The 16,329-nt window shown below is 44.9% G+C and overlaps 1 protein-coding gene across 4 annotated transcripts in view; it reads left to right on the top strand.

Annotated features, from left to right (window-relative positions):
- Nucleotides 1-14,790, top strand: part of slc30a6 (solute carrier family 30 member 6) — a 30,116-nt gene extending 15,326 nt beyond the window's left edge. For all 4 annotated transcript variants that reach the window (XM_077011166.1, XM_077011180.1, XM_077011174.1 and 1 more), the window contains 11 exons: nucleotides 4,704-4,746; nucleotides 4,874-4,939; nucleotides 7,110-7,190; nucleotides 7,706-7,741; nucleotides 8,325-8,419; nucleotides 10,036-10,084; nucleotides 12,215-12,334; nucleotides 12,878-12,980; nucleotides 13,088-13,135; nucleotides 13,246-13,314; nucleotides 13,764-14,790. In XM_077011166.1, coding sequence (XP_076867281.1) covers nucleotides 4,704-4,746; nucleotides 4,874-4,939; nucleotides 7,110-7,190; nucleotides 7,706-7,741; nucleotides 8,325-8,419; nucleotides 10,036-10,084; nucleotides 12,215-12,334; nucleotides 12,878-12,980; nucleotides 13,088-13,135; nucleotides 13,246-13,314; nucleotides 13,764-14,327 — 1,274 coding nt within the window. In that variant the 3' untranslated portion in view covers nucleotides 14,328-14,790. The remainder of the gene's footprint in view (nucleotides 1-4,703; nucleotides 4,747-4,873; nucleotides 4,940-7,109; nucleotides 7,191-7,705; nucleotides 7,742-8,324; nucleotides 8,420-10,035; nucleotides 10,085-12,214; nucleotides 12,335-12,877; nucleotides 12,981-13,087; nucleotides 13,136-13,245; nucleotides 13,315-13,763) is intronic.
- Nucleotides 14,791-16,329: the final 1,539 nt, after the last annotated feature.

Raw genomic sequence — 16,329 nt, 5'->3', positions numbered from 1 at the left:
TCGTGTCAGCAGGGCCGGGTCTCTGCTCCCATCCAAACCCCCAGACCACCAGCTTCCTGCCCTGTTCTCTCCTTTCCTTCACCAGGTGTTGCCGTGTAGTTGGTCAATAAGGCCCTTTGGTTTACATATAGGGCGATCTATTGTTATTTTAATATGCCACGTCGACAGACACCCGAGCCGCTGTCCTCCCTCCTTCTCATCGCTCGATACCTTGTTGCAGAACTCGATGACAGCCGAGCGACGCAGTTTGCAAATCTGCCCTTTACCGAAAGTACCGCGCGGTTAGGGGGGGGGGCGATCTCGGCCCGAGCTGCGGGAAACGGATATGCGCCCTGGGCCGCTGGTACCGACTGGGGTCTGGGCCTCCTTAACTTTATGCTCATGCTTTGAATAACCAGGCGGCGCTTGATGCGTTTTAATGGAGCCCGCAATCCCACGAGAGCACAAAGGAGACAGGAGGGGAGGGTGTAGAGGGCGGCTGATTAGACGTGTTTTGGTGCTCGCGACCCGCAGACGTTCATTAAATATTCAGGCCCAGAGACCGGCTTCGCTTACCACCGCTATGCCTCCTCCTTTCATCCCATTGATCAGGTCTGTAAACATACACAAGTGACCTTAATCTGCTCACAATATGCTACAAGGGTTTGTTTCACTTCCACTGGGATTTGTTTCTTTGTATCGCCGTTCGATGTCTCTCAGACATATCTGCTTTCGCCCCTGGTGGAAAGGAAAAGTTACCCTTTAGGCTGAGAAGTGTTTCCAGTTTACCTGAGAGACAGCTCGGAACATCCAAACTGGTTTTTGTTTTGTTTTTTTTTTTGGGGGTTTTTTTGTTGGTGTTCATTTTGGTGTGTGCTTTTCATTGTTGGTGTGCTTGCATCTGTCTGTGGCTGGCTCGATAATTGTGTGTGCGCACTGGGGTTTGTAGGCCCCTTGGCTCTGTGGTAGGGGCATCTGCTTGTCTCTGTTGTTTAGGGTGTGCCTCCCCTCACTGAGTCATCACACAGCAGTCACGGCGGGCGGCTCTGGGGTTACATCATCTTGGTCTCGCACTAAAAAGAAAACACAAAGGCATCTCCCAAGTATTTTTGCACTAATTTGCCCAAAAAATATGTTCTCTTTCATGTCCATCTTGCACAATTCAGTCAATTTTTCTTTCTTCAGATTATGCAGGTTCTCTTATGCTGCATACGAATGGAAGCGTGACCATCAGATGGAAAAGAAAATCATGTGATTTACATTTATGGCATTTGGCAGACACCCTTACCCAGAGCGACTTACATTTTTATCTCATGTTCTATACAAGTGAGCAATTGAGGGTTATGGGCCTTGCTCAGGGGTACCTCAGTCATGGCCTCAGGTCTGGGAATCGAACCCACGACCCTCTGGTCACAAGACCAGTTCCCTAACCACCAGGCCATGACTGTGATCTAGTGACAAAATGGCACAGATGATGGTTACCATGTTTCAAACTCCCTCTTGTCTTCACAGTATTTTGTGTATTGTGTTCTTACTTTGGCCTTGGTTGCTCTGAATCTCGCCAGCACCCTTTTGTCAATGGCCAACAAACACTACAAATCAGATCGATGATCACTCACCACCAACCTCACGGAGTCCCTGAACGCACATCCATCGCTTTGAACACTGAAGAACCTCTATTTATCTTGTCCGTCTGGCCAGGGAAGTGACATGGATCCCAGAGGGTGGACAGGACAGTCAGAATCCTGGACAGTCTAAGACTATGTGCAAAGCCCCCGCCACACTTGTGAATGTGCAATTCTTTAAAAAACAAAAAGCTTTTAAAGAGAGCCAAGAGAATGCTGTATAATCTACTTCACAGAATCCTGGATGTAGGTGAAAGTACCTGAGGGACTTCACAAGAAAAGCAGTGGGTATGTTCTTTTGATCCACAATGCTTTCCGTGGTCAGAAGAATGCACACTCCATCAGGCCTTTCTGTTCCTCTTACACAACCTGTACAGGGCTATTAGAATGCAGATACCCATGAATCTGGAGGTCCCCGTTATTGCTGGTTGGGGTTTTAAAACAAAGCTAGCCTAAAGACAGTATCTCCCACATACACTACATTGCCAAAAGTATTCGCTCACCTTCCTTGACTCACATATGAGCTTAAGTGACATCCCATTACTAATCCATAGGGTTGGTGCACCCTTTGCAGCTAGAACAGCTTCAACTCCTCTGGGAAGCCTGTCCACAAGGTTTAGGAGTGTGTTTATGGAGATTTTTGACCATTCTTCCAGAAGCACATTTGTAAGGTCACATGCTGATGTTGGACGTGAAGGCCTGGCTCTCAGTCTCTGCTCTAATTTATCCCAAAGGTGTTCTATCAGGTTGAGGTCAGGAATCTGTGCAGGCCAGTCAAGTTCATCCACACCAGACTCTCCCATCCATGTCTTTATGGACCTTGCTTTGCGCACTGGTGCACAGCCATGTTGGAAGAGGAAGGGGCCAGCTCCAAACTGTTCCCACAAAGTTGGGAGCATGGAATTGGGAGCATGGTATGCTGAAGCATTCAGAGTTCCTTTCACTGGAACTAAGGGGCTCAGCTCAGCTCCTGAAAAACAACCCCACACCATAATCCCCCTTAACCAAACTTTACACTTGGCACAATGCAGTCAGATAAGTACCGTTCTACTGGCAACCGACAAACCCAGACTTTTCTATCAGATTGCCAGATGGAGAAGCCGATTCGTCACTCCAGAGAACATGCCTCCACTGCTCTAAATTCCAGTGGTGGCGTGCTTTACAACACTGCATCTCTTCGCACTATGCGCCTCAGCATCCGCTGGCCCTGCTCCATCACTTTACGTGCCCTACCACTTCGTGGCTGAGTTGCTGTCGACCCCAAACACTTCCATTTTCTTATAATACAACTGACATCTGACTGGAATATTTAGGAGCGAGGAATTTTCATGACTGGATTTGTTGCACATGTGGCATCCTGTCACTGTTCCATGCTGGAATTCACTGAGCTCCTGAGAGCGACCCATTCTTTCACAAATGTTTGTAACAACAGTCTGCATGCCTAGGTGCTTAATTCTATACACCTGTGCCAATGAAAGTGATTGGAACACCTGATGCTGATCATTTGGGTAGGTGAGTGAATACCTTTGGCAATATAGTGTACGGTCAACCCAATCTGCAGCATGTGGAAGTACTGGACACTAGATCACAACTATACTCCCTTGATTACAGAGCCCTCTCTTAACCTCAGGCAAATCAGATCACTCCTCAGTTTTGCTCCTGTCTGTCTAGAAGCAGCATCTGAAACAGGAAGGACCAGTTATCCAGAGGGTCCATCACTGGTCAAACTGCCCCAGCCCTGACTTGGATCACATGGTTTGGGTTATGTTCTGGATAGCCTCGAACAACATTGGCTGGTGCACAGACAGTGAGCCAGATTAATCAGAAAATACCACCCGATCAGATCCACAAATTATTATGTAGCCCTGACACTGCCCTCTCCCACATGTATTAAAGAAGAACAAACATGGCTGTGGACGGTCTGTATTCAGTGCCGTGGTCTATTAGGAACTTGGCTGTTCTTGTGGGGTCTGAGTAAGTTATCTCTGCTTCTGTGCCAAGTCTTCTCCAGGTGGCAGGAATGGACAGAATCACTTCTTCACTGCTACTCTGTGCTGGGGAACCTCAGGGTTGGGCGCTCGCTCCCCTGCTGGAGTTCCTGCACATTCAAGACTGCCTGGCCACGAGTCCATCATTGTTAAATTTGCAAATGACTCTTCAGACAATGGAGCCTATAGAGAAACGACTAGCCCCATGGCACGTGGTGTCAGGAAAACGGTCTATAACATCAACTAGACCAAGTAAGTAGACTTCATTTGAGGGAGGAGAGAGCAACATACACATTACCATGAGTGAGGATACTATACTCCTGAGATGGTCCGAATCCTCAGGTTCCTTGCCATATAACTTACACTGGACCTCACGTGGGGTGACCTTGGAGAACCTTAGACCTTTCTACGTCAGGAAGCAGAGGAGCTTTGGTATGAACCCCCACATTCTCAGCTCAATTTACACCAGAACTGTTGAGAACATCCAGACTGGCTGCATTGCTGCTTAATACGGGAACTGTACCACCAACTGCCTACCACAAACCTCTGCAGTAATATGCAACCTGCGCTTACATAACACACTTGGACCTCACTGTGGACAATGTCCCTCAATGTCCCTCAGTCCAAACTCCAGTCACTCTACATTTTATTCCTACTGCGCTGTAACTGTATCTATGTACATGATATACACCCCACTAAATTTCTACTTGGTTCATGCACATTACATAGCTTGTAATCCTATATGTTTTTGTGTGTATTGTGTAGTGCACAATATGCATAATGTGAATGTGTGTATGAGTTTGTACGAGGATGTGTGTGTGTGTAGTGTGCATAACAAGTGTATTCTGGGTATTCAGTACAGTACTGGCTAAGTGCCTAAGATATTCACTCGCCTTCACTCCTGTATAATTGCTATGTGACAGTATCAGAAGTGTATCAGAAGTGATTCGATATGATGTCTAGCAATGATATAGCTGTTAGTTGTGGGAGCAGCAGTACAAGGCCACTGATTGTTTTATGTTTGTAACTCATATTGGTCTCAATATGAGTAACTCATATGTGTGTAATTCATATTGGTCTTAAATCATTTATGTCTTCTGTTTTATTACAGCCTTAACAGCATACACATACCTCACCATCTTTGATCTCTTCAGGTTAGTACCTTTAATAATCACACCCTTTTGAGCCTTTTCTTTGGAGACTGATTTACCAGATGGTTTTGAAGCTTGGATCTCGCTGTGGTAGACCTTGAAATCTGAGGCCTTGATGTTTCCATTGTAGTTTGATCACCTGTCTAATAAGCTCCTGGGTGAACATGAAGAAGCCAAGTCAGGTCTTTTCATTTGGGTGAGTTCAATCATTTGCTTCAATTACTACTGAATGTCCCTTGTATGGTTTGTTGGGTAATCTGCACGGGCAGCTCCACAGTGGTCAGCAGGCCACATCCTGTCCCCTGAGTGACGGGGAGAGGTGGGAGGGGGTGTGGTCGCCTGTTTTTGGCAGCAGTCACACTCCTGTGTCACGGCTCGCTCAAGGAAGAGGATGGAACACAGATTCAGTTTCGTCTTGATGGGAACTTGTTCAACACCCACGGCCTCCAGGCAAAATCGAAGACCTCTGTTGACTTGCTCCGAGAGCTGAGATGCGCAGATGACTGTGCTCTTTTGTCTCAGAATGCTGCTCCTATGCAAAGTGCCCGGGATGTTCTCGTCGGTGTGTATCACTCTCCGGGTCTTTCAATCAATACACCAAAGACAGAGGTCATTATTCAGGAAAGGTTACAGTCCTTTTGACATTTAATATTGAAGGTACTCCTCTCGGTGTAGTCCAGCATTGCTGCTACTTGGGTGGTGTTTTAAACTCCACCTACTCATTGACTTGGTATTGGTATTCGGGCTTGCGTTAACCTTGTGTCAGCTGTTTTTGGTAGGCAGCCATCTTAACTTATTAACGAAACCGCGTAGTCTTCCAAGCAGTTTGTGTTTCAGCACTGCTCTGTGGCTGCAAAACTTGGACAGCATATCACTATCAAATCAGACTCCTTGACACCTCCCATATAAGATATCTCCAGCGAATTCCCTGTGTTACCTGAGCGGGCCATATCTCTCATACTGACATACTTCACCGCACCCAAACACTCGGTATTGAAAAACCTCTAGACCAGAGGCAGCTTAACGTCATTCTTTGGCTTCTAACGCCAGGACAACTCCGGGCAGCTAGCAAGAAACCATGTGGTCAAACTATTTTGCGTTATCTGGCGGTGCGAGTGCGCTAGCTGCTACATTGTAAGGAGTGTAAAAGATACGTTGGTAGACAACTCAACAATGCAGTTATTCCTTAACAGGAGGGGCCGACCCCCAGCTGAACTGACACCACAAAATAGTTTAGGGCAAGTTTATTGGCCAGTTGGGCCAGCAGACCCATGTCGACTGGCTGAAGTTAGTTTCTCAAAGATGACGTGGATTTGATGGGGTTCTGTAAAGAGAGCAGGCATCAGGCCCTGAACCAGTGAGAAGTAAGATAGCACGTACAGTGTCTCCGATTAGATGTTTTAAGCAGTGAAATGCAGAAGCCTATCTGTTTCTTACAGTTGTCATTCACTAGCCTGCAGTACTGAGCTAATTGCTAAGCACTGAACATCAGGAAATGGTGTTTGGCTTCTAGCGAAGATCTTTTATTTGTCCTCCCAGGCTACAAAAAAAACAGGGGACCGGTAAAAAAATGTTATATTAGACACTGTCATGAAGTAAAAATAAACCACTAGAAATACAGAATCTAGGATAAGTGATTATTCAAAAGATATTCTAACAGGCCTGTGTCAATCCACAGTTTAATGAGTTTAAAAACAATCATACGACCTACTGGTTTTTAATGGATTACCTAACTTTTCTTTGTTTTTAATTGGATGCACATGCATCTTTGCTTGTGGACTAACTAAACTGTGAGTGTGAGCTTTCTGGTTTGCTTTCATGACCCCTTATTCTCATTCAGTCATGTCTCGCTCTACTGAGAATTGCCATCCCAAACCATTTCATGTGCCACAGGCGCCATGTCGGACATTCTTTTAAATCTCACCCACCCCCTGCCCGGTGCATTTTGGGGTCATCTGCCCTGCTGGTGAACACAGTGTTGCCCCCTCTACCTTGAGAAGAGGGGCCGGGGCTGCCACACACCACCCTGCTGTGTTTTGTTGAGAGTCAGTGAACCTGGTTAGTCCTGTAAGGGTCAAATGATGAGGCTTTCCACTGTTGTAGGATTTTAGATTTCAGGTCAAAGGAGTATTTAATTTATTTTAAAATGCATATTATTTTTTTAGTTTTTAGGGCTGGATGTTTTCGGTCATTTCTGTTATTGAAATGTATTTATTTGATTATGGTTACATTTGATTATGTAAAAACCAAAAGTTATATTTTTATGTAACCTTTTCCTAAATAATTGATTATGCAGATTATGCAGATGCATTTAAAGTATGAGGATTTAGTATAATGTACGGTATGCACGCTTTCTCCGTCCTCAGCTTCGGGCGCTTTGAGGTGCTGGCGGTTTTTGCCGCCACCGTGCTGATCCAGCTGGGAGCCCTCTTCATTCTGAAGGAGAGGTGAGTCAAACCCACCCCCTCTCTGCCCCCTCTCTGCCCCAGACACAGAGAGCCGGGAGATTTCAGAGCTCTGGCAGTGATGCTCAAAGCACAGACATAGACAGGGGTGTACCTGCTAATCCCTGCCCAAGAACACTATGGCCTCTTGGAGCAGTAAGGCATGCACTCCAGCTATACTCCAGTAATTGTCTGTAACCCAAGCCTCAAACATTGTAATTCAACCAATAGAAAGGTCAAGTTTCACTTTCAAGGAAGTTACAGATTTACAGCAGCGATGTAGCCTGTACATAATTTTTAAGATTGTAAACGTTCATTATATTGCTCGATTTTGCTTACACGAGCAAGGTAAAAGACTTGGGCCGTTATCGCAGCCTCTTCAACTGTTCCGTCATGTGACCAGAAAGCTAGATTATCCTACTTCCCTGTCTTGCAAAAAGACCATTCTGGAATTAAATGCGTCATCTGAGATTGCTACATTCAGCGGTGCGTTTAGCGCTGTCTTCTCTCTTTTGCAGCGTGGAGCGTTTCATGGAGCAGCCGGAGGTGCACACGTAAGCTTGCTTCCACTCGCGCAGCGCTCACGCGCACACAAAAGCACATGCTAATCGCACCACATTCTTCCCAAAGTCCCAAAACACAGATTGCTCACCTCTCCCAAAACACCCACCCATATCTCGTGCTTCTGATGAACACTGCATACATGTGGTCTGGACCAATTATGTGTTAAAATCCCTGATAACTCTGGCCAACAAAATCTGAACTTTTTTTGCTTTTTAAGACCTTGCATGTCTGACACTGACTTTAAATGTCTTTATAATTATTTCATCACATATTTTTTTCACGTGTGTGAATTTTACTTTAATTATATTTTACTTATTCATAACTAATGCTGTTATTACACTTTGTGTTCACACACACTTCTAAAATCTGAAAAATATAGAAAATATAGTTTGAAATATAATTTGGTGACCACTTGCAACCCCCAATTGGTCTGAAGTAATTATTTCCCAGTCTTTTCTTACTTCTCTGAGCAGTGAAAGTTCTGCTGAAATGGTTTTGAATGGATCATATTTGTGTTCCATATTGTCTGTGTTCATATTTACCTTGGATTTATTTCCCCCATGTCTCCTCTAGGGGGCGCCTTTTAGTTGGGACCTTTGTGGCTCTGTTTTTCAACTTGTTGACTCTGCTTTCGGTCAAGAACAAGCCATTTGTCTACGTCTCTGAAGGTAGGCATGGAAGAACCACTCATTTCTTGGATCTTGCTAGTGCATTTCTTTTGAAACATTTATAGGACAGAAACACTTTTAGATCCTCTTAAGAGCTCATAATTTTATTATTTTTAAATAATAAGCATAGCAGTTACAATGTCTTTACTTTTTCTTGCAATTTACATAATTCCTCTGGTGTTGATCTATGATAATGGGGTATTTGATCACTTGTAAATCGTTGGCAATGAACTAAGTGATTTTATTCTTTTTTGATTGCCATTCCCCTCTCAGCCAGCAGAGGGCCTAAGGTAACATAGGCGGTATATTGAATCTGGATGAATGGTGTGAAGAGCTGACTCCTAATGAGCTCTTGTACTGTGCAGCCAGTGTAGCCTTTGCTTCACTCTGCCTCCTCGTGCAAATGTAAATCCAGCTTCCTGTTGAAGGGGCTCAGACTTAAGCTGTCGGAAACGTCAGAATCCCTGTCCCTTTCTGACAGGAGCTGTCTGTTATCTCGGTTCATACAGCTCAGGGGTAGCATAGCCCCAAATGATCACTCGTACAGAGATCACAGAACATCTCGTGGCATCACTTAAAATGGTAATAATAATATAATAATGTAACTATTCATGAAAGTGTTGGTGGTAATTATGCGTATGTAGAGGCTCTGGGGAGTGAGCGTTGGCGTGTGCTGCGAGGAGACGACACGGACATGCTCTCTCCTCATCAGCTACACCCTAGAGGTTTGGGGTAAGGTTCCCCAAAGGGCCTTTCGCCATCCATGCGATTAAGTTGTTTACAACAGACACGCCCAGGACGCACCTCGCCTGGCTGCTGGTCTACTGTCATCTGCCCGAGGAGATTTTTCCTGGTGCATCGGTAAATCCCATTGCATTGTAGCACAGATGCTACCACAGGGCCATGCCGTACAGTGGTAGTCTTTAAGGGTGAGATACAACCTCTAATCAGCCGCTGTTTGCCAAGAATCAGGCCCTGGTCTGAGCTCATTTGAAGCTCTCTAGCATGATGTTGAATGTTGGGTAATGTTTTTTTATATATATATATATATATATATATATATATATATATATATATATATATATATATATATATATATATATATATAACAAAAGGCGGTACTTGGTTTTATTTGGTTCATGTCGAATTTACTTGGATGTGAATTCACTAATTTGTGTTAATTTCTGACATTGTTTGGAGAATAGCAGCTCGTCATTCTTGGTAATGCTGCCCCAGCAGATCTACAATCTGGGCAGCATCTGGTTCCTATGAGGTCATTCCAAATCACGAGTGTATTGTTCTGTTGGCCCGTTCACACTACAACAGAACAAAGTGGATAGAAGGCGGCTATCCACGGCTAGGCAGCATGTGCATATCTGTATGTTCTTGGAGGAAGTGAGGGCTCACACCCGCTACCCCCCACCATTGGAGTTGCCCGCCTCTGCCTTCAACCCAGTGTGATCAAAATCCGAAAATGGATACAGCCGGTTACGGTTCCTTCGTTTAATCTCTGCGATGCCCTGGTGTGGCCATATGTTCTGAGGATGAGGAGGGTTGGCCACCTTCTTCTGAACACCTCGGTTCCTCTTCACGTCTCCGTCTGTCTCTCCCAACAGCTGCCAGCACCAGTTGGCTCCAGGAGCACGTAGCGGACCTGAGTCGCAGGTAAGACCCTCGTCAACCCGGTCAAGCCTCCTGTGCCGATCTGTAGCTGTTGAGCGTGACCCACACCGTCCCTCGGGAAAGGGACGCAAACCATGCAAAACTGTTGTCAGGAAACGAACAAACAAAAAGGTAGTGAGAATGCAGTGACTTGGTTAGGGCTAAATCTGAGGCGTAGACCCGCAGGTCTTAACTCCTTCGCCATATAGTGTGAGGAATTGTGTTACAGGCCAGTGTGTCGGGGTCTTTTCATCAGTTCGAAACATGCGTCCAGTACTGCCCACACCTCCCCTACAGACACTCTGCTCTTTTAGTCCTTAGGTGGACATTATGAAGAGTGTAAGTCAACCACGCTGGTAGAAAAGTGTGATGAAGCAGCCTCGCTCAAGTCGATGTCCAGTGACTGGTGTTGATGTTCTATCTGGTGCCTTTTGGATGGCTTTATAGAGCCTATTTCAGCAGAGCGTTCAAATCCAAAACCATGCAGTTAGAATGCAAGTCAGATGGACTGTCTGTGAAGCTATATGATGTAATGCTATATCCCCTGCAAAGTAAGAGACACTTTTCCTAAACCAGTGGTGGGGTTTCTTGCAGGGCCATCTGAGGTCTCCTCTGTCTAAGTAGCCCCCAGAGATTTAGAACCTAGTATAATACAAGGTCGATTCGATAAGTTGGCCACCATTGTGAACAGAACGTTCCCTCATGTCAACCCATGTTTGAAAAGCTAAAGTAATGTCCATGTCTCCATTCATGGCAGCCTCCTCATCTGGTGGCCAGCTCATCAACCTGGCTTTGCTTAGGGGGTTCATCTGAGGCTTGTGGCTGGGGCTTATTTGCTTACTTTTTTCGTAATCCCAAATTTTTTGTCTTGATGGAGCTAGGATTAAAATGCAGTGCTCCCTGAAAACAAGGAAGGGTTCAGTAAATACACACACACACACACACACACACACACACACACACACAGAGTAATGTTTTTCTATCCTTCTGGGGATTTTCCACTAACTGATTACTAGCTAATTAATTCTAATCGTAATTTTAACCAACCAAAAGTACTGTAAAAGTACCTAACCCTAACCACGGTACCACACAGACATATATAAACACACATACACACAGCCTGTGATTACATGAAAGAATCACACTATGGTGTTCCAACTCCATTTACATCAGTGCATCAAAGAGATTATCAGATTATTGAGATTAAAATTTCAGACCATACCACAGCCGTGTCTATCCTCATATTAGATTGGTGAGGTGAAATGAGTTACGTTGGATGTATTTGGTCTATAATCTGTGTTTCCCACACATCAGTGAGATTTGTTTTTGTTTTTTTGTTTTTTTTTTTACTTCAAATCTAATTTTTGCAAAGATTTACCACACATTTTTCATTGAGGCAATCCAATGTTCTTTAGAATGGAAGAATAGAATAGAATAGATACTTTATTGATCCCGAAGGGAAAGTAGTTAAATTTAGTTAAAGACGCAAGTAGAACGTAATCTTGGCCAGTCTGCTAAATATTCAACTTGATTTACTCTTAGCTGAAGTGAGTGTTGACTTTATTTCAAACACCCTAGTGAGTTTATCCCCATCTTGGTGTCTTCTATTGAAACTATTTTTTTTTTTGCTATTATTTTCTCTTTCTCCTGACTAAAGTCATATTTTCTCCTGGATTGTTTTGGGGTATCTGCTAAATGCAGCCAGACATGAGCAGTTAGCTGTCTACACAGGCTGTGAATTCCCCACGGATAAAATAACAGCCTGTATTGCTAATTCCGTGTTATTACTTCTGTGTGGTCCACCCAAGCAAGGTGACAAGTTTGACCTCCTGTCCTCACAGAAGTAAATTCAGAGTTTATTACGCACTGCCTAACGTCAGAAGAGGGCACATGTAAGGGAATGTGACCACTGCTCAGACACACAATCCTCTATACAAAGGACAGACAGAAACAGCAAATACAATGTATCCGGATCTGCCGTGGTTGCCTGTGTGTGTTCACTGTGTAATCATCACTCTGTCTCGCTCTCTCTCTCTCTCTCTGTGTGTGTGTGTGTGTGTGTGTGTGTGTGTGTGTGTGTGTGTGTGTGTGTGTGTGTGTGTGTGTGTGTGTGTGTGTGTGTGTGTGTTGCAGTCTATGTGGGATCATCCCAGCTCTGAGCAGTATTCTCTTGCCCCGGATGAACCCTTTCGTCCTGATCAATCTGGCAGGAGCAGTTGCTCTTGGGATCACTTACATGCTCATTGAGATCAAGTAAGGGCCTCAGACTTTTTATGTCTTTCTTTTCCTGCACTCCCATTTCGCTCTGAACGCTTTAGTTTGATTACAGGTAAATTGCAGCCAAAACAAAAACCACAACAAGGACCACAACAGGGGTCGGCCCCGTTTCGCACAGGACGCAGGACTGTATTTGTTTCTCTCTAGTGAGAGGACTCAGCCAGGGGTGTCCTGAAAAAACACGGGCAGACGCAAGATATATTTTATAGATAGAATATATATTTAAAGAATATTCCAGCATTTTGCAATATGCCCATTTAATAATTGTGTGTAAAATAATTGTGACAGTAATTGTGGCACGTCTCCCGCTAATTATAATAGTTATCTGCTGACATACGTGACGGAAGTCTCAGGGCAGTTATTGGTATTTCCCTCAACAAGTTTCCTTAGGCATTCCCATAATTTAGTCTATGATCAATGATTTTGCCCTACATGTGCGGGAGCTGGGGATTTGGTAGAGAACGAGGGGGTGTCCTTGAGTGGAGTGTGTGGGTCATGTGACTGTGTGTGTTCCTGCAGCAACTACAACGCGGTGGACACTGCTTCTGCAATGGCCATCGCCCTGATGACCTTCGGGACTATGTACCCCATGAGCGTGTACAGCGGAAAGGTCCTGCTCCAGGTAAACCATGTCGACACCCCTCCTTGACCGGACACGGACATTTTTTCACTCAAAATGGTCAGCTGTGGGGCCGAGTGTAACGTTCTGCCGCTTTGTGTCCCCTCCAGACCACACCGTCCCACGTCATTGGCCAGCTGGACAAGCTGCTCCTAGAGGTGAGGGCATAGCTAGGGCCCTTAAACCTGCATGGTTGAATGCAATGTGGACTTTCAGAATGCCTGTCTAAACGTTCCATTCCAAAATGCTTGCCCTTGTGATTCTCTAGGTGTCCACGCTGGATGGAGTTTTAGAAGTCCGCAATGAACATTTCTGGACTATAGGTTTTGGCTCTTTGGTGAGTTATTGGCATTAGTTTATTAAACTTAGGACCCGTACATATATTTATGTAACAAATGGTTCAGTAATACCGTATGTAGTTCATTGCCTGGATTTTCTGGGGTGTCTAATTTTCTGCTGCACCCATGCATTAAATGAATCAGTAGTCTCAGAGATTAAGTGACTCCACTCTCCATCTGAGCATGTCCTGGACCTCTCTGGGTGTGATCAGTTGACTCCGATTTGCTCCGCATGTTAAATAGGCTAAAACAATATAAAAGCAAGCTAAATCACAGACATTCCCTTTAGCCCTTTATAATATAACTGAAGTGGAGAGTATATTGACAAAAAGGTGGTAGTTGGATCTTTGGAATTCTTGGTATGTTTGGCACAGTGAAGCAGAGAGTGTTGACTGCAGAGAAGAGAGAAAGGTAGACATTAACCCAGTGTCCCGTAACCTGTGCGCAGGCCGGTTCCGTCCACGTCCGCATTCGCAGGGACGCCAATGAGCAGCTAGTCTTGGCCCACGTGACCAACCGCCTGCACACCCTCGTCTCCGCGCTGACTGTGCAGATCTTCAAGGACGACTGGTCCCGCCCCTCATTGGTCAGCGGGGTCCCACCGGCCGGTGCACTCAGCCTATCGGATTACGGCGGCCCGTCCAGCTTCCCGGGCCCGCCGCCGTCCAAACGTCTGGATGAGCCAGAACCCCTGACCTCCACACCGGCCAAGCCGAGCCCGCCACCCGAGTTCTCCTTCAACACTCCAGGCAGGAACATCCAGCCGGTGGTGCTTCCCAACACCCACCAGCACAGGCCCTACAGCCTGGGCCTCGCCTATGGCTCCTCCACCTACGCGGGCACACTCGGCCAGGGCTTCTCGCAGCCGGGCAGTGGCCTCGGTCTGGGCGTAGGCTTGGGGGCGGGGCCAAGGATTCCCTCTGCCCAAAGCTACAGGACCTCATTCAGTGCAGCTCCGCAGAGATACAGCAGCAGTGCGCTGCCTTCACAGATGAGTCAGTATAGACCCTGATTCGAACATCAGAGCGATTAATTACCTTGTGGTCCATACTTCTGCGCTGACCTTCAGAGGATGACGACTATTAAGACTATAATGGATATATATTTATTTAATAGGACCAAGGCTGAGTCTTATCCTCATTGGATTTTCTATTTCTGTTCTTTTTTTTTTGTACTGTTAAGCAGACCACAGACATATTGGAACTATATGAAATTTGCAGTTTTCCCAACTGTGTTTATTATAAGCATTGTTAAAGAGGCCCATCATTTTTGTACAGTAACCTTTGAATTCCTCAGAACGTTTATCTAGCTAACTTTGTGCTCATGAAATGCTGGTGTTGAATGATTTGAGCAGTGTTTGACAGGGTATGGTTTATTCTCCGAGTGTTGGGAAGAGGCCATGTAAAAAGAAAGCATTTAATTAAAAGCAGTGAATGCATTTGAATTCTCATGCATTAAAATGGTGGGTAATCTAAGCATGCCCTGGTGTGAGAGGATATTTTTGCTAGTAGTAGTAAACACCACAACTACCCAATAATAAAACCAGTAGAATAACTATTTACAAGAGTGTTTAAAGTAGAACCAAACTTTAAACCAAATCTGTTGTCATGTGATGTTTCGCCATTGTTTTCAACAGCACATTGCTTCTGATGTTGATTTAGAGCACTGATGCAGAACTCCAGTTAAAGCCTGTGAGATTCAGTTGTTTACCAGTATCTTACACAGTATTGCATTTTGACCAAACAAGGGTAAGGACTGAAGACATATTTTATTGTTTTTCAGAAGCAAACATGGTCAGTTTGTATGTCTCCCCCCCCAGTTAATCTTGAGCAGAACATTATTACAGTTATTCAGTTCTGAGTATTTTGTCAGTTAAGCGTAATGCTCGATCCTTATCTGTGCAGCGTGTAGAATTCTCTCGTCATCTATTACAACGTGTCAAAATTCATACAGCTGAGATACAGAGGTTAATTTACTTGTTTTGCTTTAACTCGTATCGTGAGAGAGTGATCATTTTTTTGAAAGTTTGGCTAATTGTTGTCTTTGGCCCTTGTTTATTGTTGGTCTTTTCCTATCTTCCAGCATGAACTAGAACAGAAATTAGCTGTTATACTGTCATCAGTCATCCTGGCACATTAAAGGGTTAGCGGTGTACAGAGTACGACCTTATCCTAAGTGTACGATCTTGTTCTAAGAACACCTTGACAGTTCTGTGGATTATATGTAGTCTCTGCATGTACAGCTTCTGCATAATGACAACACTGTTCTTATGCGATCACCCCAACATTGACCTGATGGTTTATATCTTCGGTAGATGCAAATAATGGTTGTGGAGCTGTTCCTTATCAGTGTTGACTGTCTCACTGTGCTTAAGACAGTATTAGGACTTAAAAGTATTTAAGGTTGTTTCTTCAACTAGGGCCTTAACTAGGATACACGAATGCAGAGCGAGTGATTATGGGCGTCATGTAGCAACACTTTGAGTTTTTAGCATGATAGTAACACCACGCCAGCTTTTTTCCTCTGTTCAGCCAAGCAAGTTGGTGCCCAGTGCTGTTCCTCCCCCAGCGTCGGGGTTGACGGGTCCCAGTGTGCTTTCCAGTCTCCTGGAACCCTGCTGTCGCTTCCTCCTGGGGAACGGGGCTGTTACTGGTGCTGGCGGTGGCGTCGTTTTGGAACTTCGAGTGGTTCAGACGTGGCAAGCTTTGGTTTGATTAAAATTTATCCTGTTTCGATCGCTCTGTTAGTGCATTTCATTAGAGCAAGTGAGAATGCATTTCACCAGCTCTTCATTGGGTTTCTGGAGGTAAAAATACTTCCAGACATACACAAACACATTTAGCATTATTTGGTTAGCGCTATTGTAGAATCCTGTTTCAAGGAAGATACCTAACCCCTCCCACTGCATTTTCGAACAAGAGGGCAAACTTGGAGCACTGCAGTTTACAAACGCACACAAGCCTGCTTACTCTTGTTGATTGAAGGATGCTCACCGTGGGGGTTTTGAAGGGGCT

The sequence above is a fragment of the Brachyhypopomus gauderio genome, chromosome 1 (assembly GCF_052324685.1).
Source record: "Brachyhypopomus gauderio isolate BG-103 chromosome 1, BGAUD_0.2, whole genome shotgun sequence".
NCBI lineage: Eukaryota > Metazoa > Chordata > Actinopteri > Gymnotiformes > Hypopomidae > Brachyhypopomus > Brachyhypopomus gauderio.
The sequence above is the reverse complement of the archived record's forward strand: the minus strand, read 5'-3'. Positions and strand labels throughout refer to the sequence as shown.